This window comes from Synchiropus splendidus, chromosome 17 (genome assembly GCF_027744825.2).
Source record: "Synchiropus splendidus isolate RoL2022-P1 chromosome 17, RoL_Sspl_1.0, whole genome shotgun sequence".
NCBI classification, from domain to species: domain Eukaryota; kingdom Metazoa; phylum Chordata; class Actinopteri; order Syngnathiformes; family Callionymidae; genus Synchiropus; species Synchiropus splendidus.
The window spans coordinates 8771239-8797828 of record NC_071350.1 but is presented as its reverse complement, the minus strand read 5'-3'; the positions used below and the strand labels follow the sequence as shown (position 1 = coordinate 8797828).

The 26590-nt window shown below is 42.7% G+C and overlaps 1 protein-coding gene across 1 annotated transcript in view; it reads left to right on the top strand.

The window, feature by feature from the left end:
• Positions 1-16744, top strand: part of uvrag (UV radiation resistance associated gene) — a 59126-nt gene extending 42382 nt beyond the window's left edge. The window contains exons 14-15 of the mRNA XM_053846797.1: positions 8786-8877; positions 14818-16744. Of these exons, the coding sequence (XP_053702772.1) occupies positions 8786-8877; positions 14818-15577 (852 nt within the window). The 3' untranslated portion in view covers positions 15578-16744. The remainder of the gene's footprint in view (positions 1-8785; positions 8878-14817) is intronic.
• Positions 16745-26590: the final 9846 nt, after the last annotated feature.

Sequence of the window (26590 nt, the reverse complement as noted above, 5' to 3'; positions counted from 1 at the left end):
TTGAAAAGCTTTTTTACTGTATTTACATTCGCTCCTCATATTGTATACATTCATCGCTTGATAAAATATTAGTAAAGAACCTGATCCAAATAGAGATATCTACTAGCCGTTTACTGATGCTATACGTAATATTTAGAGGCTGTTATTATTATGATTTCTATTATAAGTGCTGTGGTTGCTATTATTTGCATATTGGAGTGAAAATGTCAAACTTGCGTAGCGTTTAAAGATGTGTGTTGTGTTTTTATAGTGATGAATCCTGCTGTGGTAAATAAATCATGAATAGGAACTGACCACCAAATGGAACATGACGTCAATCAATTGAGTGAAACCATTTTGTACGTGATCATAACATCATAAAAAAAAGCTTGATTGGGTTTTGTTTCATTTCTATACTTTTTTTTTTTCAAGAGCTAAATCAGAAACATGTCAAGGTTTTCGATTTACATGGTAAATACATTGATAGGAAATTAAGCAATACGATAGACTTTTTGGTTTTGAGGAAAAACAAATATTTTAATAATAATTTGTTCACAGTAATATGATTTAGCGCAGCATGACTAATAATGCTGTGAGGAAAAGACTCAAAGTGAAAAGAAAAATAAATGGAATAAATGGGGCTATCAAGTCCGAAGATCTTCAAGTGAAACTGGATTTTTTTTTGTTTTTGTTTCTGCCTCAGGCTGTCAGAGAGAGACAGTCATGGTCAGTTTTAGATTTTACTCTGACCTCAAGAGGGCCACAGAAATACAGGCAAGGGACCTCATGGTGACCCGAGGCTGCACTAAATACTGCGTGATGTCTAACCACTCTTTTGTACACACATAGATGCCTAGATACTATTTTCATTAATGAAGTATGATTTTGCTGGATCAAAATAAGCTGTAGCTTGTAATTGTATCTAGCAAGTCTTTTATATGTCTAGCATATTGGCGGTATATCTGTCAGAAGTGAGCCAAGTATAATGTATAAGAGTAATGCCTTCTTAGTTTCTACAAGTGACCTTGGGAAGCCGGTTGTGACTTTAAATCATTTCTACAAACCCCCATCTCTGTTGATCTGTGTGATTCTGACTCCATATGTCCATAACTCTTCGCTGGCCTGTTTACGCATAAATGCAGAGTGACACGGAGTCTGAGAATAAGCCGAACAAATCTGTGTGTCCTGATTGAAAGCGCTCGTATAACGTGTGACACAGCGATCCCGTATCCGACTTCATGTTGGCGTCTGAAAGTTTGCTTGTCTTTTATCCTCAACAACCTGAAGTTCCTTGACAGAGTAGTTATGTGCTGCATATTTTATCCTGGTGGAGTAGCAGCAGGATTTGGATGAAAATCCCTTTGAACTTTGTGAAATATTGGGAGTCTGAGCTTTAATCTGCAGTTCTCTGGTTACTGTTTTGATAGGACGTGTAGCCGGCCAGTATGTTGAATTAAAGGCAGCCATTTCACTGTCATCAGGTTTGCATTCAAGATTGATGAAACACTTTCATGAGGCCAAGTCAGAAGTGCTGTGTTGCTCGATGTTAGAGGCACAGATTTTTAGTTATATCAGTTCTATGTCCTGCCTGAAGAGAAGCAGCCTCGGTTCATATATATTTTTTGAATCACTTGTAAGCTTCTAGATAGTTAAGATAAACAGGCAGTAGAAGTAGCAAAACACAAAAGAACTGCACTGGTAATGCTTTAAAGTTCAGTTGGACCGATGAGAGGGGAATACAGCCAAGTTTTCCCTGAGTCCGCCAGTTCAAAGTTATTTTAATTGAAAATCTCAGTAATAAAAAAGAGAGGAAATGAAAATAAATATTCAGATTTATAAGGATTTGAGGGGTTAGAGAGAATTTTGGCAGAGTTAACCCGGGACAAGCACCTGCCCAGAAACTTATTCCTTCTTGCAGACTACTATTTTCCTTGGAGTCGGGATGAAATGTCTATCCTGAAATAAAGAAAACACATCCTTTGATCATTCTTTTCAGACTTTTTATTGGTATTATTGTTGAAAAGGAATGATAATAATCAGAATGAAAAGATAATACCAGCATTAGCTGAGAGCAAAGATGAATCAACGCTTAATAAAAAAGTAAGTAAACAAAAAAGTAAAACCAACCAGGCATCAAGTACAGCAACAAAACAGCAAAAATAAGAAAACAATGCTGCGGACCTGTCAATCATTGACGTGTCTCCCGCCCCCTGTCTGAAGACAGTGGGTGGCAGATGTCTCAGATGTCTTTAGGCTGCTGTTTCATTGAGCGCTGGCTAGGAGGAAGTAAATATATTGCTCACACGAGTCCCTCACCCCCCACTCTGTAATTGTGTGGACTGAGTTGCAGTCGGTGGTTACACTCTGTAATATCTTATTTATTCCTTTCGTCATTTTTATTATTGTTTTTTCTTACTGTGTTTCTTCCTTTTAAAGCGTCCAGAGGAAATCAGTTGATGTCCTACAGTTGTTTTTTTAACTTTTAATTTTTTAACAAAAGACCTTAAAGGTAATATATTCAGTGTTTTTGTTAAATTGAAAAAACAACCAGTCAGTTACTTTAACTATTGCATGTTATGCGTAAATATGTAGCACTTCAATTGCTACGTTTGTTTCTAATAAACAAGAAAGGTGTGAGTAAGAGTTCTCAAATCAAAGACAAGTATATCTATGAGGCACATCAAGAATTCTTATGGCGAGCTGTCATGGAGGATTGATGGCCGAACATACCACCACGTCTAACAGGAAGTTGACTTTGGTGTTTAGACTTCAAAACCAGCTCAGAGTTTGGTAACTGAGCTGCAATATCTTGTAACCAATGTAAAATGGTAGGGGTCAATAGCCCCGAGGGGTAGAGCGGGTATCGGCAACAGCTACTATTGCTGTTGGTGTCAGTGGAACGTTTCACAGTCATTTGCTTTGTAGTTTAACAGGCGTGTACGTGGCCCTGGCGATCCAGGATGAAGGTATCTTGCTAATTCATTACACACTGACATCATATCTCTGGGTTTCGCTTCAGACAGGCTGGTTGAGGTCAGAGGTTTCAACACTAGTCTCTTGTCACTGGTGGCTCGCCAACAGAATTTCCTATTCATCTCACATCCTTTCCAGTAATTATGTAAATCTGTTGACTGAATTTGGCGGCAACTTGATACTCGGTAAACTGCAACAGCTAGTAAAGGGGCAGACGAATCTGGTTTAAATAAAGGCCGCATTAGAATTGGGCCCACTGAACACACCACACCTGTATTGCATTATCTCTGATAAAGCGGCGAGGGGGTGAGCTAAGACAAAAGAGCTACAGACTTAAAGGTTGTGAAATGCCGTGGAATGTTACGTAGTCAATATTACACTATATAGAGCGCAGAAGTCAGACATGTGAAAGGAAGTACAAAGACGATTGAATTTCACTGGTAAGTGTCAGAATATTAGCAGTCAGATGGTTCCCATAAATGTGTGAGTTTAGCTTTATTCTGGTTCTTGCAACATCTCACGCTGATAAGGCTGATGCTAAAGTCAACAGGTTAGTCAAACACCATAATCTTTATTCACGACAACCTTATCTTATCTTTGGGAGGTGTTGATACCTATAGCGAAGTGAAAGTTCCTACCTTTAGACGGCTGGATTTCTGAAGCATCATCTGTTTTTTTTTTATTATTTTTATTTATTTCTTTGAAGAAATACTTTGTCGTGTTCCATCCTTCTTCTTAGTTTAGTTTAGCTTTCTTACTTATCTGTCTAATGTTTGTCTGTTTTTTACCGAGTGGTTTCATGATCAACTTTATTATCAACAAATTCAAAATCCGCCTGCATGCAAACAGGTCTCCTCAAGACGTGCTATTGAAACAACTCGCTAAAATCACATCTGACGGGCAGATATTTTCTCTGGTAAACAAAATTGGCTGGTATTTATGAATCTTGATTCTCATGCCAGCGCAGAGTCTCCGCCGTGATGACTGTGACCACATATTCAAGGCCAAAAAAACTATTCTTAGAGGAAGAAAAATGAATTCCTGTTGTGAATAAATTATATGACCCCAGCTCGACTCAAACAACTTTTCATCCCTGGTTTGTATATTTATCGCGACACACGAAAGACTGCAATGATTAATGGACACTACACCACGCGATTGTTGACGTCTCCGCCACTGATTGCACCATGTGATCCCAGATTCCTCTGTTATTGGCAGCTTGAAAATGTTCATTTCGATACATTTATATCAAAAACAAACAAACCGTATAACATATTCTAATGTTTGTCACGCAGGTTATTTCCATGACTTTCATCAATATGATGCTGAGCTTTCCATCTGCAGCCGCTTGGTCTGGGCCCGCTGGACTGCATAGCTGTTGAAGTTATTTAGGGGGTGAATGAGAGCGTCGCTCAGGGAGTTTAACAAAGACCCAGATCAGTCCAGATGTCGGGAATCATACATGTACCACATTCTAGCAAACATAATCAACTATTTCAAATCCACCACTCAGCTAGAAGGATCCAGGATGGAATTATGTTTGGATTTGCTGAAGGTTAGACCAAAAGAATGACATTTCTTTTACTTAATAATTAAGATTAAAATACCAAATTGTGGTTTGGGGTGCGTTCACAGTCCAGGAAGCGTCTTGTTATCGTCAGTCGTAACACATTCCTTTGTCCACAAAGTCCTTTACAAATATTTTATTATGTATTAATGCTCATGTTGACCTTCAAAGTTTGAAATTATGGTTTAGCTTTTGGCTGTGGGAATTCTTGAAACGGCTGCTGGAGCTAGAATGTCCACCAAAGTAGAGATGAGTTCCAGGCTCAAGGTTTATTTTGGAATGCCTCTGCCTTTTGTTTTGCCTTTTTCATTGCCTTTGTTTTGTCTTTAAGACAATACACATGCTGACTCCTGACCTTGCAAAAGGTCACAATTTTTCGTTTAATAGAGCAGAAATCCAATATGTGTTCTGTTGGGTTTTTTATGCTTTTAGCACTTGGGTAAATCGCTTACATGTCTTACATTTAAAAGCACATTTCAAGACACCCGAAGCACTTCAGACAAATCGTGGTGGTGGTTAGCTATATTTGTAGCCCCTGAATGCTGACTGACGGAGATACAGTCAACACACTTCAATGAAAACAGTTAAGGCATATGTCCATTTGTCACTGTTATACTGAGAGGGAAACTGATATACAGACAAAGCAGAAGTTGAATAAGACCCTGCAAAGAATTGGGCATGTATGCATGCCTTACAGCATGAATGTAGCTGGAATACTACTCAGCAAAAGAAGAAGTAGGAAAACTACACAGTTTATGTGCAAAAATGTTGGTCTAGAAAAATGAGTTTTTAATCGTCAATGATGATCTGAGGGAGAAGGCTCTGTCGCCCCTAGTTTTAAGGATTGTCTTTCCTGAACCACCTGGGGATGTGAGGCTCCGGGCTGTTTTGTATGGGGTCAGCATTTCTCCACTGTGCTAAGTGGAGGCCATTCCGAGGTCTTACCTCCATTTTGCAAACCCCCACGCTATCAAAAAGCCCTCACGAGACACGAGGTTGCGCAATGAGAATCATTCCTTCAAAATGTATGCAAACTGTGTAGTTTTAAATCATTTCCAGTCACCTAGCTTTTGTTAGACTGCTTGCTTTTACATGGTTTTTACTCACAGGCGTATAAGTTATTCACAAATCACTCATTCTAACATGAGGAGGCACCTCTCAGATTTATTGTCAGTGACACGTTATCTCCCGCAGCTCTGCTATACATGATTTCTGCGCATGAAGGCTAATGTCTGGGTTAAGTTTACTGCCTCTGCTGAAGTTTTCAATCCACAGTTTGACCGCAGGGATGGTGCAGGGAGGAACTCCTGGTTAGTTGTACTATAACAAGCTGTCATATGACCTAATGAGAGCCTGATTATCTTCCCCAGAGAGGATGTAAAACCTCTATACCCTGTGAAATAACCATTTACCCCAGTGCGTACAGGCATGCCGATTATTAATCACAGCGGATGCGGGACAGGCATGGAAAGGATACTATGATTTGGAGACCTTCGAATAACCTCTTGACACGTGAAATGCAGCCCTCTTGATGAAAGCATCCCACATCGCTTTCCTCTACCCGATTTTGGTGACGATTCTGGACCTGTGATGTGTGTCACGGGAAACGTAAATAAGTCAGGGCCGGGGGTCAGTCCCGTATCACCTGGCACACCCTCCCACCTCATATCATATGCAATCAAGCTCAAGATTTCCAGCGGCCCTCCCACACTCCCGGGCCGACCTGAGGGTGATTAGGACTGACAAATTCAGGGAAACAGTAATACGTGGCATAAACCTCTCTGTGTTTGTTTAGCCACTCTACTGAGCTCAGGGAAAACAAGCAGCTCTGCCAAGTGATGGGTGGCATGCACTGTAAACTGTCGACTCTATTCAGTTTTGTTGTGTTTACATGTGGTCGTGGCTCCACTGGAATTGCAGGCTATGTTGTATACACTGTTAGATTTGCAGTTTCTTTATCTGCGTGATAGATGTAGAGGATTTCCCATATTATCAAATGCAAACTAGTAGCGCACACTCGTGTTAAGCTCTTTAACACTCATATCTACGAATGTGCTGCTCAGTCAAAGAACAGTGGGAAAGAGGAAAGTAGAAAAGTAGCCAAACAACAGTGTGGTCACCGATTAGGACCCTATGCTGGCTTTGTTTCACCAACTCTCTTTATATGAAACATCACCACTAGTTGTCCCCACTGCACCCTAACCACAACTAGGTCCTCTGACCTTACAGCAATTCTCAATGAGCCTTGGGAATTTCTCACCACGATCTGTTTTGCCCCATTACAAAGAAGCCTGTGGGCAGCTTAAAAGCATGCTTACACACACACACACACATAAAGGACTCTCACAGCATTTACTCTCACAATGCATGATAGGGAAACTGGAAATGACACACTGTCCCAAGCATTGTTGGATCTTTTTTTTGTGGCATGTTGACTTGAAAACGTTCAGTTATTTCTCTGAGTCTTGTTTATGCTGGGCTTTTCGCAATAAGCCGCTTCACTTTTAACAAATGTCCTGCGAGGGCTCATCGTGTTTTAGAAAAATGAAAACACTTTTCATCTAGTGTGACGGGCATCTGGTTTGATGGCACAAGCTGCCTTTGCAACATTTTGCTATCATGTTGCTGTCCCTCAGTTGTCTACTGCAAGAACAGATAAGAGAGGGGATTATACTTCTAAGTTTGACCCTTTACATCTGAGATGAATTTCTTTGAAGGGTGAAGCATTGTGAACCCAAACACATTTACTCTGAGCTCTTTATGGAAGATTGACCATAGATTTCCCCCAGGGAGGACTAGAGGAGTATATGAATATTAATTGTGTCTGGCTGGTTGAATTTCAGGTCAACTGTAGGGCCACTGTGTCCTCGCTGCAGTTTTAATAAATTTCACATAGACCCACAATGAGTAGTGTAAGTCACATGGGATGGCCACAAGTGCCCCCAACTAAGCTACATTAGGGTTACTCCATTCATTCTTAGCCTTTTGTTTGAAAAGAGTCTGAGATAAATAACCATGAGCTACTCGGCTTCAGTTTCTGTCCACCCTAAGTAGTTTTTACCCCGAAAACATTAAAGAAACCGTGTACTACTTGTGGGCAGCGAGGCTATTCTCCAGAAGCTGTAACATGTGCTGTCAACAAACAACGCAGACGTATGACTTCTGCATCAGTGTGGGACGCAGTAGTCAGTTGCCATCGAAAAGCTCTTCCAGCTTGAGCTGCACACCATATTCCATCTGTCAGAATTTATGAACCAGCACGTCCACCATGTGTCTTCCAGTCCGGTAATGTTATGTATGAAAACATTTGGTCAAATGCGTTGTAGTTAGTATTTGCCCCCAAAAGTCAAATCTTGGCCATGTGATTCAAAACCAATTCCATTAAAGCCTCTTTTTGCCATGGTCTTAGGTCAGAAGCCCGTTTTTTTATTCTGTCATGAATGGCTATCTGTCTTGTTCTCTGACGTTTTTGGACCGTTTCATCAGCACCTGGATTTTAATACGCCACCCTTCTGAGGCTCTCGCAGTCTGAGAGGCTTTTGATAACTCAGCACTGATACGATCGTGGCGATGGTTTCTTTGGATCACTATGTGCCTGTACTGGTTGTTTCCAAGACACACACATGCCAATCTCTCGATGCTTCAACACACATTCAAGTATGCAGTGGAGCCAGGCTCTTATTTGGGTGTGAATAGTCGTGAACACTTCATCATCTGGAGCCACAGTACACCATAAAAATGATTTAGTTTGAGTGCTTGCTGGTAAGGAAACCTACTTTGTCAATGTCAGAAAAGGAGACGTTTTGGCATCATCATTGCACAAGGGTGAAGTACTGATCAATCGAGGGGGGAATGGTAACGTGAGACAGCTAGCTCATGCTTAAGAATGTCACCCGGTTAGTATGAATGACAGTCTTCGAGTTGAAATCATTCCGGTGGTACCACACTTGAAGGAAAACAAATGTCAGCTGGCGTATGGATGACAGAAGTGACGTGGAGATTTTCTGGACGTGTGATGGGATGCCTCTCTGCTGTTACTAATGTAGGTTAAATAAACTCTCTTGTCAAGAGTTGGTCTGCTGTGATATTGTTCAACTGTTCAAGGAGAGGTGTTCTGGCAGCAGGTCCAAAGAGTCAAGGTGGTCCACTATTCCCCCCCCCCCCAAGAACCTGATCAGCCACGTGTAAGGAGCTCTTGAAAGGGGAAACTGGAGTGCTAATTTCTCTGTTATTAATGTTGTGTTGCATTGTGTTTTTATCTCACAGTTGAGGTATCAGCATGGCCTGACCACACCAGACCTGCAGCAAACCTTACCCAACCTAAAGAACTTCTTGGAACATGGCCTGCTTGTCCGATGGTAAGTAGAGAAGAACACTCTTCCCCTTCTGCTATGACTGTTCAATTCACCCAAGTGCCATGACATCCTTCAGCTCTGACATAAGTAACCATGGAATCACCGTAGCCCAGACGTGTACTGTACTTACTCCTCCATGAGTATTATTATAATAACTACCTCTAAACCGCACGCCTCACCGCCACACACATGTCCAAGCAGCAAGTTAGCCGCTCTACTGTGTAACTCAGCTGTTTCAACATCCCACAGAAAAACATCAAATAACACTGCTCAGGCATTATAAAAGGACTACCTCATTCGTCCAGGCTCGTTCAGCGGAAACATTTAACCCTGTATTTCACCATAAAATGTATAATGTTTATGTTAAGGAAGCGGCAGCCTCTGTGTCAAGATTGGTTTAGAGAATTAGAATTTCAGTGCAGGAGGTGTTGTTTTGACGTCAAAATAGTTTTGTGACAGTGATCAATGTCGCAGTTGACCCATCCTCAACTCATCTGTTTCCTTCTCAGTTGTAATGTTTAGATCCTTTATAAGCTGTTTCTGAACTAAATACTTGTTGCTGAGGTTTCAGGTTGAGGTTTCCTTGCTCCACTTCCACTTCTCTGAAGAAAGCTGTCTTTAATCAGCCCCCACCCCCAGCTCCACCCCAGGAGGGTCAAGGGGAATATATCTATTAATTGACTAATCTTTTGTTTTGAAAGGAAAGAAGTCATTAAAGGCCTGAAAGTAGCCTTACACAGCATGGCAGAGTCTTAATGTGGAAGTGCCTAAACATACAGTAGGTCAGATGAAAGTGTAGCCATGGCCTTTGAGCTTACCTGATGTCTCATGATCAGTCACCATTGACGTCTTTATGGATAAGATGCCAAAAAAGAGATCTACAATTTCTCTCAGATGTAGCAGAAAGGGGGTCATCTCAAGGTTTTTAAGGCTAGAATAATTCCTAACCAAATATGGGAGTGACTTAGGCTAAAGGCTGAGTAGTCCCATTAGAAGTCAGTACTCTTATTGAGATTTGATAAAATCAAATCTCAAAAGACAAATTTTGCTTCACTGTATTGTGTTGTATTCCTTAATAAAGTGTGCTTTGGCTGAGCTGTCTTAACATTGCCCCCTTCAACAGAATAGAATGTGAGGCTCTGACCAAGATATTTTAGACACTATAGGGGTTTTCTAAAATGTTGGTCACCTCAGAGTCTATGGGCACTTAAACTGGTCCTGACCAACATTGTCTTCGTTCACTTTTAAAAAGCTTCAGGACAACCAGTTGCATGACACTCAAGTGCTTATGTGCCACTTGTTTTTAGTGTTTCGTACATAAAATAGGACTTTTATGTGGGTGTGTATGCATAAGTAGGTGAGCCCACTCTGCATTGTAAAAAGCTGTCTGCTTTCTACACCCAGCAATTCCTTTCCATTATATGTCTTCTTTCATATAGAGACAATGCGATGATGGATATGAATATGGGAACGATTTTCAAATTGTTCCTGGAAGTTGTTTGCCTTTCTTGAGAGAATAATTCAGCATGCATTCATCCTGCAGGGAGTATGAAGTTCCACAAGGCAGTTGAGTCTGAACTCTTAAAACACACTTGAGAAAAGACAGAACATGCAGATGAAAGTTATGATAGAAAGTTTGGTCCTATCTTTATACATTTCTATCTTTCTCCCGTAAATGCACATCGAACCCTGACAATGTATATAACCCATCTCTGGTTTGGAAAAATGATGTCAGAAGGGTTTCGTACCTCAGCGGTGCTGAAGGATGTAAGGCAGTTGAAAATAGTGGATCCATTACCGGCAAGCTGACATAGACGGTACCAAAAAAACAGTTCTCTTTAAACGCGACAGTCTGCTCGGATCAAAGCAAACGCGTTCAACATGCTCCCATTTGCCGCTGTACATCCGCTGAAGGCCTGGCAGAGGTTCACAGAGCCCTAATCCCCCTCTGGTGCCTGGAAGCAAAGCTGCATGCATGGATAGGGGGGACAAGGTGTGGCACGGCGCCTGGCCAGGCCGATACATCATTGCTGCTGGGAGATTTGAGCTCTCAGTCGACCTACGGTGTAGCGAGAAGATTTCGAAAGCATTATTGATTACATTGAATATTTTTATTTTGCAGTCCAGATTCCTTTTCACTGAGATCAGTGCATGCAGAATGATGATGTTATTGTTACTCTAATGCTGTCAGCCACTGCGTGGTATAACAAAACAAATGTTGATATAGATTTTAATAATGCATAAGATTTCAATCAATACAGAGAAAATGTTGAGATCAATTATCCTTTTGGATAAAAAATATTGACAACTGAACTTGTATTTAATCTAATCTCTAATGTTATTATTATTAGTTATTAAGAGCTTCCCATGTCAGTGGACAATAAGTGAGGGTTCACTCATGCTTAAGTTAGTGTCACAAATTTAGCTGAACTTGAGCAAGTGATAATGTATATTTCATATTTAATGAAATATACTATTAATGCCCAATATTTTGTTCACAGGGCTAAATTATAGTCAACTAAAAAATCGAAAGTGATTGTTTGTTATAGCACAAATTAACTACTGTATATGGGTGTAGCAAAGTTATCGCCTAATAAAAAGTGAATATAAATAGTGTTCTAGCATTGTTACTTTTGGAAACTACATGTAGGATAAAATGATGAATGACACAGGGCGAGAATAGACATCAATAAGCTAGAGTAGAATAACATCACCACCATGCAGATGTTCTTCTGTGGTCGAATAAGGCCCAAAATTCTTTCTCTGTTAATGCAAAAGTGGAACTTAACTTTCACTCCTGTGTATATTGAATTTTAGTCCCCTGTCGACTCACAGATTTCTCTTGACCACATCAGACAACCAGGTCGTATCTCCTGTTGTGTGTGTTGGCCTATACTCCTGGCTCCTCTTTGCAAGTTTTGGATATGAGCGTGTTGTGCAGCGAGATGGGGCCCTGGCTGAGTGAATTTTTCTACTAAAAATATGCCTAGTTTTACATAAGCAGTGGAAAAGAAAAGACCAGACAAAGTTTCAAAGTCTATTTCTGGATCAGCGTGACCTTCCCTGTTGGATGTTACAGCCTCACAGTAGCGTTTTCAGGAGGCTTTGAGGCTGCTGCTGAGAGACACTGGGGTCCTGTGAAAACTCTCCATAGGTGGGTAGCTGTAGTACCAGTGGTGGTTAACTGTCTCCTCGCAGCTGTGCGTCGTTCATCACAGGCCAGTATCTTGTCATTTTACCATCTGTATTCTGCATCAGGTTTTGGAACGTTCCCAAAGTCTCCAGACAACTTTATCAGAGTCCAGCTTGTTGTATGCCAAGCTGCTGGCATGCTTCAAATTCTTCTCCTTTTTCAAAAAATCCATCATCATTTCTTCCGGTATGTTGGTGTTATCTCACCAGCGAGTGAAGCCATTAATCTTCCTGGAGATTTGCCGCCAATCAAGTAGTCTATTTGATACGTTCATGACGGAAAAAGATACGCAAAGCTATTTATAGCAAGTTGGTATTTGTTTTGACTGCTAGTAAAGTGAAAAACATTATGTCAGCAAATTGTCATTTGGGATGAAAAATGCTCAGACACGCACAATTAGAACTTCAAGTGGAGCGCGGAACATAGACAGCTCCTCATGAGTCAGAGTGGCCTGGCGGTGATGTTGGAGTCAATTCCTGTCCAAACCAAACATGCAACGATTGTACTTGCTGTTTTTTTCGCCCTTTAAATTGTGTCGTTGGTGAAAATCCTCGTCTAAACTGCCTAAATGTGTAGCTACGTCGGCATTTGTCCTGATGCTTAGACAGAATTTTCCTTCAAATAGCTGATACTTTGCTTTTGCTTGCTGAACAAGTTTATGCTGAAGATGCGGTCGCAGTTCTCCGGTCAATGCTTAAGCTACATAGCATCCTCTAATAACAACACTAGCCTGTTAACTGTTCAAGCTGTGAGACTTAAAGACAAATGTCTCCGATATAAAATCTGTCTCATGACTTTTATAGCTCAATAAGGGCCGTATATTTTTTTAATTTCTGAGTTATAAGGGACAAAATAAAAAATGCACAAGACGGAGGAAGTGCTACAGTGTAATTACCCCAAATCCCAGCATAAAGAGTCAATATTGAGATATTAAAATGCAATAGCTATATTAAAACATACAATGGATTTTTGTGCGGGAGGAAGCTCACCTGTCAAGCTGCCATTACATTTATTATTTTGGTTTGGCCTTTCTTGTAGTAACAATGTTATTTTAGTTTCAGTTCATCCAAATAATTCAATGTTTTATGGACTTGTTATTCAGCAGATCACATTTCTTGACCGTGCTTGGTGGAAACTCAGGCAGGCCTTGACCCCGCATGTGTGTCCTAGCGCCTCACATTAAAGGCATGTAATCTTTGTAACATAAGAAAATCAAATGAGCGCTCCGAGACTTGGCAGAATCAAATCTTTCCTAAACGCTCAGTTCAGCTTTGTGCGTGGTAATTGTACCGATACAGAGACTCAATTGAAGGCCAGACCTTGATACTCAATACAAGCGCTCATTAGGTTTCCATTCCTTTGTGCATATCATGTTTTCCATTAATGCTGGTACAGTCCAGCTTTGCAAATGGGTTATTACACTTACTGGTATGGACAATTACGGACAATAAAGACATTCAGTGCAGGTCAAGTTACGATGCAAAAACTGACTAAATGTGCTCACAGTTTTGTGTATAGTCTTTCACAGTGGCAAACCCAACTATTCCATGTATGAGAACCCTGACGCTGGGTTGTGTGACTTGAATGCAAAAGCACCCGTTCTGTGAGAGCTGGCGATGTCCTTGGGTTTTCATCGTCCCTAATTGGTCTGTGATCCTCATGTATGTTTAAAAAAAAGTACTATTTCACAGTGGCTGTAAAACGAATTATGTCCGTATAGAGTCCATTCCTTCTGTTTAAAATGATGTGTGTGGTTGACTCCGCCAAGGAAAGCACAATCCAGTCCTTCTCTGTGCACTTAAGAGCAACGCAGGTCATTAAAGCCTGTTTTCTTAACCTTGACCTTCACCCTTGCACCTGTTTTTGTCCAGTTACCGGGACGGGTACATTACAGTTAGGGCACGAGATATCAACTGAGATTGTGTTTTGAATTTACAGTCTGTAGCTGTTCTCAACAACAACAGCCATGCTATGTCTATGACAAGTGTCCGTGCAGTGAACTCTGTCAGGATCACCTCAGCAGGGTGTCTGAAGGGTCAAAGCCAGGGCCCTTTTAACAACCTGTCATGTGTTGGGTTGTAAAACCGCCTGTCTGGTCGGGGGCTTGTACGCAGTGGAAATAAACGTCAACTTATTCTTTTAATGGCTGCTGCCTGAGTGACGCGAGATCGAACTCGCCTGCAATATTTGGTCGTGATAAACTTTATTTAATTGAAAGAGCCGCACCACCAACATGCGGTCCTCTCAAGAACCCCCCCAGAAGAGCCCCGTCACCTCTGAACCCTGTGAGAGCAGAGTGGTCGTGTTAAGCAAACTGTGAAGTCCACCGTTGAATTACAGATGGCCTTGGCGATCGGAAGAGGCGCCCATTGAAGTAAATTTACGGCCCGGGCTGTGAGGCGGGTCAGAGTGTCTGTATTGTGAGTCTGTTATCTGTTATGTAGGAAAATGTCTGACATAGTTGGGTGGATGCCTGCTGCGCTCCCAGTCAGCATAGCTGCAGTGTGTTCCTCTCGCGAGCTGCACAAATGCTTTGTGAGTGTTGTAAGACTTGGTGATTTAGAGCCGTGCAGCTGTCTCTGTCCCCCACCAGGGGAAGGGTTTCGGCTGGAGAGGTGCTAAAGAGATCGAGCAGGTCTACCGAGAGCCTCAGTGTGTTTCCCTTCTCTCTCAGGACACGTTGAAGTTTCCTGTAGAGATTATTACCCGGACTGAGGTTTCACTTTTTTCTCATTTCTCTGACCCTACAGCGACAGGCAATATGTCTCCAGCTCCATCCCTGTGCCCTCCAAGTCTCAGCTCAGCGTGTCTGCCACCTCTGAGATCGGCTTCCCCTGCCACACCAGTTCCCCGGACAGAGGGCTCAGGAAACGAGCGAGCTCAGAAGCTGATAAGTATAAGAGCAATCCTCCGCCCAGCTACAGCGCCATCATGGGGGAGGAGCAGCCAGCGGAAGGCTTGGCTCCACCCTCACCTTCATCCAAACACCTGTCCTCCTCCCTGGACGCCGGCATCGCTTCTCTTAACCTGACTGAACACGCAGAGGTGCGACAGCAGGAGTCGGAGGAGACGGCCACCGAGGCGGAGGAAGGCAAAGAGGAGAACATCTTAAACCAAAAAAAGGCTGAGGAGCAACAGGTGAGCTGCTCACTCGCTCCCAACTCTTCATCTGAAGCAGAACCGAAGGAGGCGTCGGCGACCGGGCTGCACCTCGGGGTCATGAATGGCTCTTTGATAGCCGGACTTGCAGCAGAAATGCGCTGCTCGGTGGAGCAGGCCGAGGAGATCATCGGCACGGAGGCCACCAGCTTGGGCCTGGGCTCAGAAGAAGAGGCTCGGATGGAGGACTACCGCTGCATCCCTGTGGACCACGCTGTGGCTGTGGAGTGTGACGAACAGGTTCTGGGCGAGCTGGACGTGGCTGGTTTTGAAGAGTTTTCCAGGCGGATCTATGCACTCAATGAGAACATGTCTAGCTTCCGCCGGCCGCGGAAAAACTCTGACAAGTGACACGCTTAAACAGAGGGGAGTGGGAAGTATTGCACAGGGGGCCGATACAATGCACATACGAGAGGGCGCTATGGAGTCTCATATGACTTCAAACTGGATCTATTAAAAAAAAAAAAGTGTTGCACTTGATCTCTACATTTCCATCAATATTTTAATGCAGTGGTGCAAGTACTGGGGCAGACACTCGCCAGTTGTGTATTTTAATCCATTGGACCTAAATAATAACTTTTTTAATGAGAAATTAAATCACATATTGTTAATCTCTTTTTGTGTTTTTAATAAACAATAAAAGGATGCATACTGTCCGGAATCTTTGCAGAGCACTTTGGTTTCCTTCAACATTCCAAATTTTGCTCTTAGCTTCACGGTTATCTGTGTGTGCTGTTGTATGTGTTGTGTGTCCTGGGATGAACTGAACCGCAGCTGAGTGTGTTGGATTAGGCTCCCATCAAAACTAAACCTCTGCTGACCAAACAAGTCGTTGATAGGAAGTCTACACTGTCCCAGTACTTTCACCCGTGACTGTATATGTCAAACGTCTTCATTTCAGATGCAGATTGTGTGCTTGTGGTCGCTCCACCAATGACCTGTTAGCTGTGTGACCCGGTAATGTGAGGTGGGACTCGTGACAAAAACAAGCTGCACCTCATTCCCTCGTACATGACGTACCGACGACAAGTTCTGCCTTCAGGTCTTCAAACAGCTGTTAGAAAGGACCGGGCAGGGCTCATTTTCATCATTGCATTTGCTCTGTCTGAAGAAGTTTCTTAACCTCGTCTTTCCAAGAACAAGTCGCCGTCAATTTCACTCCTGCCCTGTCACTTCCTGCTGTGAAGAACTAAAGGCAGAAACCTGTTTGATCATTTCCATGAAGTCATTTTTGATCTGTAAGAGACCATGTACATATGCTTTTGTATGGAGGGTTTGTTTTGTTATTAAAGACTTGCAGTCCAATGGCATGAACTCATGACGCCCGCTCAGAAGTCTGTGTTCTTCGTGACTAAAAGAAAGAAAATTGATGTCATAGAATCTCTTCAGCTGGTTCAATAATGAAACATATTTTGCTCATAAGTTGAGCGGTCATATAGGGATGGACTTCCGTCACATCATTTTCCACCTGTGCTCTACATCTTTGTTTACAGCTCAATGATGGACTCAAGACCACATTTTCAAGGACTTATCTTAGATAGAACATGAGCTATAGAAGAACGCTGTTGCTTTTCTCACCCTGATGATCGATAAATCTCCCTGCTTGCCTGGTGCGCACGTTTTTCTTCCAGTTGAAGACCCATCCGTCAAGTGTGCCAGTCGTGGCCTGCTGCGCGGATTTGAAAGTAGCGATGTGCGTGTGAAATCAGGAGAGCGGTGAGGAAAAACAGGGTCACGTTGGACTGACGGCTATGATGGATCCAGTCAAGCTCACCAGTAAATCTCCGGCCAGAGTCGGAGCTGCCATCCAGATGTCGGATGAGGATGGGTGCGAAGGTTGGTGAGTGCAGGTGTGAGGACTGATGTTCACTGCAGGTCAGCGATGTGGTTTAACGTCTGGAGATTCGTGTTTGACACTTGCATTCGTGGTTGATGAGTGGGGCATGTTGGTTCACTTTGGCCACAGAAGCAACCTTTGCCTGGTTCTAAGTTCCGCAAGATTCAATTTTATAGAGATCAGCTGAGGCCTAGAGCCATCTACAGTCAGGATGAGGATCAGCTCCTCCGAGTCCGAGACGAATGCTCCTCAGTTGGAGACCACTGAGCTGCTCACAGCATAATTTTAGGACAGAAAATCTTGCTTGATCTCGCAGGTTTAAACTTAACAGCCTCTGACTTTGCACTGACGGTGAGAGCCGCACACATGTGACTCATCGCCTCACAGACTCTTTGTTCCTTGACCTCATTATGCACTTGACTGAGCGAAGTCCAACCTTTCCTCTGTAGTGGCTCTGTGGGTAATGCATCAATTTGTCCACATTAGGCTGCGGGAAGCGCTAACTAGTCTTAGTCACACAATGTGCTTCTTGTTTAACTGCTTTTCTACTGTGAAGCTTCAAGTCAGTTTCAGTGTTTCAATACCCGAAGCCCCTCAAATCCAGGCGTATTGATGCCAACATCAGCTCTGTGTTGCGTGTGAGCAGGTGGACGGATGGAGATTTTGAAAGCTTGCAGATTATTATTGTACTTTTTTTTTTTTAATTGAGGAAACTAGTACAAAGCGAATGCTTTGTTTAAGAGCTCTTGTGCTGTTCATCATCACTGGCACCTCACAAAATACACACCGGCACGGCTGCTGTGGAAGACCAGGGAGGTGTGTTGGTCTGTGGCAAAGATGTGTGTTTCCATTTTTGATCGAAACTGCAACCACATGACTTTCAAACCACGGCAGATGAAGTCAGCAGCGGTGAATGTTAGTGACAGCAGCAGGTGCTCCTCAGTCGGGTCGACCGGATGCATCCGTCACAGACCTTGTCACACGTTAAAATGTGGGTATATGGTGCGGCAGGAAGTGGGGAAGCCCAACCCCGACGCTGCTTCAGTCACCCAGTTGTCATATCGGATTCGCTCTGGAGGCTGGGTGACATCCTATAGTGGTGTCTTCGTCGCTCCTACCTGCTCATCAGTCACCCGGGTGACACCCGTCACAAAGCCCTGTGAGATCATCACATTTATTTTTAGAATCTTTTGGGAAAAGTAAGTCAGGAACACTGATAGCCGATGGAGAAGATCAACAGTCTACTGTGGCGTCACTGAAGCATTTTAAGTTCCCACCAGCCTCACAGCTGTAGCTGGAGGAGAGACCAGGGATCTTTGTGTTAACTCCCGGACAAACATCACGCTATGGTTTTATAGTTTCATTATTAGCAGGCCATCGTGAGAAGCAGCCCCACCACTCATACGTCAAGTCCCAGAACGCACTGCAACAGCTCTTATGACACACAAAAATATCAGTGTTTCAATACATTACGTGAAAGTGTTCATCTATTTAAATACTTTAAGGACGTTTTTCATCTGGCACTATAAATTCTATTGGACATTACTTTCATACCTGCCATTTTTATTCTCATTCTGTGCTTTTGTTGTTGTTTTCCTAACAATAAGAGAGAGATATGCTGTACATTGTTTAATTATATAAAGTTTTTTTCATACATTTTTAATCAATGCTATACATTCATATTAAATATCCTTGAAATAAGAAAATAAGTGCATTTTCCCATTGAAATTCAACCTTTTCTGCTATTTTTAAAACACAGAAAATCATTTTAATTCATTTACTCATCTGTTTCCTCATATGGTCTTTGTGTTTCAGCATTTCAACTAAGCCTTCCACAAAATACAGTTTCTTTTTCTTTTTTTATCTCTTATATTAGAAGTATGCAATGTAATCACATCCTCTAGTCTTTTTATGTTCAGATTTTTGTCTCATCTTCACTCATTTGTCCTCAGTTTTATTTCTATATTTAGTTTTTCATCACGTAAAGCAGTGGTCCCCAACCCCTGTGCTGGGGACCGGTACCGGTCCGTGGATCAATTAGCACCAGGCCGCCGTTTTTTAGTATTAGCTGATTGGTTCTTTTATTTTGAAAAACGTTTTATTTTGAAAAATGACAGGATTCTCTCGGGTTAAGCCTCGGTCACATGGGAGCCAAAATGTAACCCACATGCTCGCAATGTAGGAAACAACCATTTCTTTGCCAAGGGAAAATGGTTCAGTGAAGAGGCAGAAGAGCCTACGATTTCCAAGAAGAAGAAAGTTTTAAACAAACAATACTGTGAGTCGTACTTGAAATATGGATTTATCGCGGCCGGATTTAACACAATGGCGATAAAAAAATTTCATGCACTTCATATTTGGTTTTGTGGCGTATCTGTAGGCTGTTTTGAAGGCATGTTTAAACGGTTTAAAGTGGCAACCCCCTGTGCCACGTTGCAATTGTCAAGAGTTGAGTTAAAAGGTTGAGGCTCACTGACCTAAAGGGTTCTTCAACCATAGAAGTTGCCCCATGCGTATTTGGCGAGGGGCACCCTGGACTGGTCACCAGAGGGACACACGCACACCTGCAGACCATTCAGTTAACCTCTCTATGTTTTTGACCTGCGGGAGGAAACCGGAGTGCCCAGAGGAAACCCATACCGTTGCTCAAACCGGAATAAAACCGTCGTCCATCTTTCACCTGCTTTTATGTAACTCCAAACCTAAAGTCAATGTAAAGTACAAAAACATACCAACCAAATAAACCAGTTTGACATTCGTCTTCAAGCGCTTGTCCGCTCGCGATACAGATGAATGACCGCGCTGCTCCTTGTGGGAGTCATAACAAACACACTTCTTAGTCATATTCCGCCTCTCTGTCGCGTTGAACTTGTTTTCTTGGGCAGAGGACTGCAGCCGAGTTAATTCCTGTGTTGAGAAGTTGCATTTAATCGCTTTGGGAGATATACTTTTCCGCCTGCTTGTCAGGGGTTTGATCAATGACGCTCTGACACTCCGAACACCTCGCGTTCTTTTAAAGGAGTTTGCTACTTCAGGTCCTGCTCACGCTTCCAAGCTGCAGCCGACGGATGAAGTTCCACACGCAGCATTACACAGGAGCCGTCTCTGCTTTCACGAGACATGAATCATCTTCTGAAACTGTGATGACTGACCTGATTCCTTCTTTTTTTTATTGGAATATAAGAGTCTCTGTCATACTTTGTCTCTATGTATCGTGTAATAACAAATAAGAGAAGGACAAATGATCCTGTCCACAGAGTCTGTCTGGGAACTCACCGAGAACTGGGATTTGTGCGGCGCGCACAGGGATGTCTTCAGCGACGGACTGAAGTATTTTCATGGTCAACCTTCACTGAGAATCTGAATATATTAAAGGAAGGGTAGGTGATGATAAGTAATGGTTTCAGCCTGGAATATGTTGAAATGAAAGCCAACAAAGAAAAATGAGACATGAGTAAGAAGAAGGAAAACAAGGAAGCAGCGGAAATGACACGCACAGTAGAAAGTTTGCAAAGAACGCAGAAGAAACAGATCTCGAGGTGAGCTTTACCGGAGGGCGTGGAACAACCATCTGGCAGCGCAGACTGGAACCCAGGTGTAGAAATCAGCGAGCTTGATCATCGGACGAGCTCCAGCTCCGCTGCCATGAAGCTGGAGGGAACAAAGGAAAAGAAAAACACAGACAGGAAAATAACAAAATAAAAGCTCAAGAAAACACAGAACATAACACTTTTGTCTTAATTTGAGCACACAAAAAAAGGACAGAGTCGTCTCTATTTCTTGAGGAGGCTCAGATCCTTCAACGTCTGCGGGACCATCCTGAGGATGTTTTATGAGTCGGTGGTGTCCAGTGCAATTCTGTTCGCTGTGGTTTGCTGGGGCAAACAAACTCATCCGCAAAGCTGGTGATGTGGTGGGGGTGAAACTGGACTGGACATGGAGAAGGATGCTCCTGAAACTAAGGAGCATCCTGGACAACATCACCCAGCCCCTCCATGAGGTCCTGGTCCAATACAGAAGCACATGGACCAAAAGACTGAGACTACCCAACTCTAAGACCGAGCGCCACAGGAGGTTCTTTCTTCCTGTGGCAATAAAATCGTACAATTTATCTCTGTTCACATGGTTTCTAAGCTCTTTAGTATAGCTTTTTTTTCTTTTTTTGCACTTTATAATATTATTTGTTTTTAATTTATTGTGATAAGTTGAGTACAGAGCATGTTACGAACATAATTTCCCTTGGGATTAATAAAGTCTGATTCAAAAACAACTGCTGATCTTGATCTTACACCTTACCAACTCAAAGCCAAGCAGCTTGGTTTGGCTTTTGAAAAGCCCATTTACTTCTGAGGAGCTGGTTTCAACATCACATAAAGTTATGGGGAAGAGAGACGGACAAAGAAGATATCTTGTGTTGGCCTGGCTCCTCTGGGATGTCTCTCACTTCATACCTGAACTGCATTTAGAATATGTGTTTTGGATGGATCACTGACAGCGCGAGTCCCTCAGTGAATGCCCTGCATTTAAGTCTCATCACCGGGGACCGGAGGCCGGCAGGAGTCAGGTGTCCACTCCTGGCCGCAGCTCAACTCTGCGGTTTAAAGTCAACACAAAAGCTGAACGTACACTCTCATTCATTAGCGAGCAGAGACCTCATTTTCAGGCTGCGGCTCTTTATGGCTGGATTACAGTCATAATACGGGCGTAAGGGGAACGGCGCTACAAGCCTGCAGGGGGAGGCTCCGGCCCCGGCGTCCTGTCTGAGCGTGCAGACCCTGATGGAGGTGCTGACCCAGACCTGTCCGCGTCCGGGACTCGGCCGATCCACCCTAAACTCTGACCCACTTCATCTGTTTAAGTCATCTCCGAAAACATGGCGAAATGTGCCTGGCGGTCATCCCAGCCATAAAAGCCTGCTCTTCACCTCAAGTGTTTTCTTTGGTTCATCTATAACTCTGGCTTTTACAAGCACGGCTGTCTCTCTCCACTCGCATCATCAAGTCCAACGCAGTGACTCTGATACTGCGGGGATGAACTGCACTCCAGGATAATATCACCCGGACAAAAGTGCTCGTGAAATTAAAGTCGGCAGCACAAGAACTGATGTCATGCTCCTCTTGAATGATCTTGTTTTGGATTTATGCTTCCAGTCATCCAGGGTTCCCATCTTGATCTCTTTTGGCTGACGCCACTGACACCTGACATCCCCGCGCTGAGAGGTCCTCTCCCCTGCAACAAAGGAGGAACACCACTCTGCCTCCGGCGACAATAACGAGAGCCGCATCACAACACGAGAGGGGAGATGAGCTTTTCACCGGAAGAGTGTTTCGCTTTTGTACAGTAGCTTTTGTGTGTGGAGGGTGAACATGTTTTGAAGTAGATTCACTTCCATTGATGTGCTCACTCTTCTCTCCTTACTGGGAATCCCTCACTTTCTATGCCTTTGAGGGAGATCAGATTGATTCATGGCTCTGATGTCATGGCACCACTTCAACGTCGGTCTTTTCCGAATAACCTGCTGAGACGCTTCCAAAAGATACAGGCAGCTGCGTGGCATCCGACGAGAAGGGTCTTTTATAGAGTGTGAAAATAATACCTTCAGTGTCTGGCTGCATTGGCTGAAAAAACCAGACCTGACAGAGTCGGTCATCACCTCTAACAGGCCCATCAGCACCAGTGGAGATCCCAAACTCAGAGGATAAAATGTCAGGAACAAGATCCAGGGTATCATGACGGGCAGTCTGCAGTCCTGACGCCACCACCAGACAGCTATAGATGTTCAGACCCAGCTCCTGGCCAAGCTCGGGCATCTTCTAGTGCAGAAACTCAGCAAAAATGACCTGATCATGATGATGCAATAAAGATTTAGAAATATGGTACTGAGGGCATCATAGGAAAAAAAACAGAAAACCAGGTGTATTCCTCGATATTGTCTTTCACTTATACAGCACTGCATTTTGAATGGAAGCTCCTCAACATATTCCTGAGTCGAAGGTGGTCTGTTACTTTAAGGATCAGCCATCTTGACTATATTAAAGGTTAGGATTCGCAACTAGCTCACTGCGTACACTGCGCTTTGGAGTAATAACTTAATAATAATAACTTAATATAACAATATATAATAACTTAAGAATATGTATATGTAATAACTGACTCGTCATTCAGTTTGAGTTCATGTCTAACCGTCACTTTCGCATGGCATAAACTGAGATTATTAATGTATAGCTGTGCAGACATTAATAATAATTTTCCCACAAAAGACTGAAACATCAATCCGTACTTGCAGTAGTTTAAATGCACAAAAGTACATGAGTTTTACTGATCCAACTTTACAGCCCGAGGAAGTCACTAAATACTCGGTTCTCGAAACTTGGAAAGTACTGCCTCCAGCTTGCTTCAAACTAAATACAAAGAAAATATCAATATATGATGTTTCCATACTGATAGTTTGCTGTGTTGTTTTTGGTGCAGTATTTTTAACTACAAATGAGGGGGGTAAAATATGTTTAAAAAATCTTTGGGAATTTGGGAAATATGTTCTAGAGAGATAGCCATTTAATATTTTTGAGGCTCCATTATGCTTAGTTATGTTATGTTATGCTTCATGGTTGGTTGACGCATGAAACATAACAGTGCATTATTGACTGTTCTGACACAAAAAGTGGCAGGTTTTATTCTTAAAACCAAAGCAGCTCTCTTCAACTTAGTGATGGAACCTCTTGAGTCCGACTCAGAAGAGCATGGTCCGTCTTCAGGAACCAGGCCAGGCTCGCTGTCACTACTCACATCTGCGCTGGATTTTAATGGTTTATTTTCGTACCCCGAGTTTCTCTCAAGCCAAGGTTCAGTGATCATATGAAGCGCCCCGCGTATCTCCTTGTAATTGGAGCAAAACGGATCACTAGCACGACATATTGTGTGACTGTCACTTATGGAAGATTGATGAAATTGCGCTGCAGCTGTTTAGCTTTAGCACCAGCGTGGCGGCTGTAATTAAAGCTACAGCGAGGTTCAGGCATCAGGCCCTGAAATCTGATGGTTGAGAATGAACAGCAAGTACAGATTGAGTTGGGCAGAGGAAACTGTCTTGGAAAAAAATAAAATGTAAAAAAAATAAAAGAATTAACAGTAAGTACAGACTGAGTTAGGCAGAGGAAACTGTCTTGGAAAAAAAGAAAATGTAAAAAACAATAAAAGAATGAACAGTAAGTACAGACTGAGTTGGGCAGAGGAAACTGTCTTGGAAAAAAAGAAAATGTAAAAAACAATAAAAGAATGAACAGTAAGTACAGACTGAGTTGGGCAGAGGAAACTGTCTTGGAAAATATAAAATGTAAAAAAAAAAAAAAATGAACAGTAAGTACAGACTGAGTTGGACAGAGGAAACTGTCATGGAAAATATAAAATGTAAAAAAAAATAAAAGAATGAACAGTAAGTACAGACTGAGTTGGGTAGAGGAAACTGTCTTGGAAAATATAAAATGTAAAAAAAAATAAAAGAATGAACAGTAAGTACAGACTGAGTTGGGCAGAGGAAACTGTCTTGGAAAATATAAAATGTAAAAAAAAAGAAAAGAATGAACAGTAAGTACAGACTGAGTTGGACAGAGGAAACTGTCATGGAAAATATAAAATGTAAAAAAAATAAAAGAATGAACAGTAAGTACAGACTGAGTTGGGCAGAGGAAACTGTCTTGGAAAAAAATTAAATGTAAAAAAAAAAATAAAAGAATGAACAGTAAGTACAGACTGAGTTGGGCAGAGGAAACTGTCTTGGAAAAAAATTAAATGTAAAAAAAAAAATAAAAGAATGAACAGTAAGTACAGACTGAGTTGGGCAGAGGAAACTGTCTTGGAAAAAAAATGTAAAAAATAAAAATAAAAACTTAAATGTATTCTGTTGATATGAACATATAAAATAAAATTGTTTTTTTTTTAATGTGCTCTTCTCAGAGGACTTTTTAAGGTGGCATCGAAGTTTTTCTGTCAGACATGAACCAGTCAGATGGAAGAGAATAGGAATATTGGTTGTATTGGCTCAGCAGGGGAAACAGAAGCCTTTATGGACGTGAGAGGAGCATCAGCAGTTGAGACATGGTTCCTTTTGGGGAGCACAAATCAGGCTCCTCTGTTTCTAAAGACCATGTTTTTGGAACATGTCTTGCTTCAGTGTGCATCTAAGTGACTTGCTCTCCTCAAGATGAGTCAAGTCCTGCATGTCAGACCCTTTGTAGTACAAAGCCGATCTGCTGCAAGACAAAACTAGTCAACATCCGAACTTTAAAACATGCCAGGTCATTCCCAGGAGCCCGGCACTGATATCTGCTGTGATCCTACACTTCCCACAGTCTCGTCTTCACAACAGTGCTCATGTGTTTTGTTGAAATTGCAGCTTTATTAACAGCACGTGTTTAATGCAAGTGCATCAGAGTCATGCGGGCTGTTGAAGGTTTGTCAGGCTTGTGTTAAGAAAACGTCTCCAACGGTGTGAGCTTGGGCCACTAAACTTAATTTAAGTGCTGGGTTTCCTTTGGCTACTCTGGTTTCCTCCATAAAACTAAAAGCGATTGAGCCCCCCTCTGGGACCAGGAGCTATATGAAGCGTAAGGTTTTAGAACAACAGCTATATATCCTGGTTATTTACGGCTCTCTGGTTAGCTGCGGGGAATTACAGTCGGTTCATGTCATTCACGGAAAACGCCCAGATTTCTTGTTGGGTCCCATCGAGGCACCGTAATGCTCCAACTGTCCACCCTGGGAAAGTTCTGCTCGGACTCAACGTGAGACCAAAGACACCCTCTTGTTGTGTGAGCTGGTAATGGGACCCACATGGCTACTGTCACTGATAATCACCGAAATAGCCGCTTTTTATGAGGAAATCTTCAAGGTTGTTGGATTCCTGCTGGCTAATTACCTTGTCATGTGTGTAATTGTCTCATCTTATGCATCACAGGTCCATCCGGGCCTTTAGATCCCGGCGACAATTACACACATCTGAAGTTCATTGTCTCTCACGAGGAGCAGGAGGAAGTGAGCGGAGGGGAGGTGGGGAGCGTGTGAGAGAGCTAGTGCCTGTTTAAGTGTGAGGTAGCTGAGGTGAGACTTCCAAGAGCGGCTCCAGGCCAAGATCCACCTTTCTCCAAATCCACCGGCAGGTCGGACTCGACGGCGGAGGATTTGCTAAAGCCTGCAGGCTCCATCAAAGAGGCAGGAATGTCCTCCTGGCTGCCCTCAGCACCTTTGAAATAGCTGGAAACGCTGACTGCTTCGACCAGAACTGGACCTCTAAAAGCTTTTTCTTCCTTCTTCTCCTGCCTCCGTTCGCATTCTGGCCGCCGAGGCACTAAATCCCTGCTCATGGTGTTATTCCGCCGCCACTTCCCAAAGCTGAGGTCAAGATTTATTTCCAATTTTCAACAGGACTGACAAATTGTCTCTTGGCTCTATTTCAACAATAAAACTGCTCTGTAAAGAAACAAAGCAGATCCAAGTTTTCACTACTTCCTGAAGTCTCCGCCAAGTTTTAA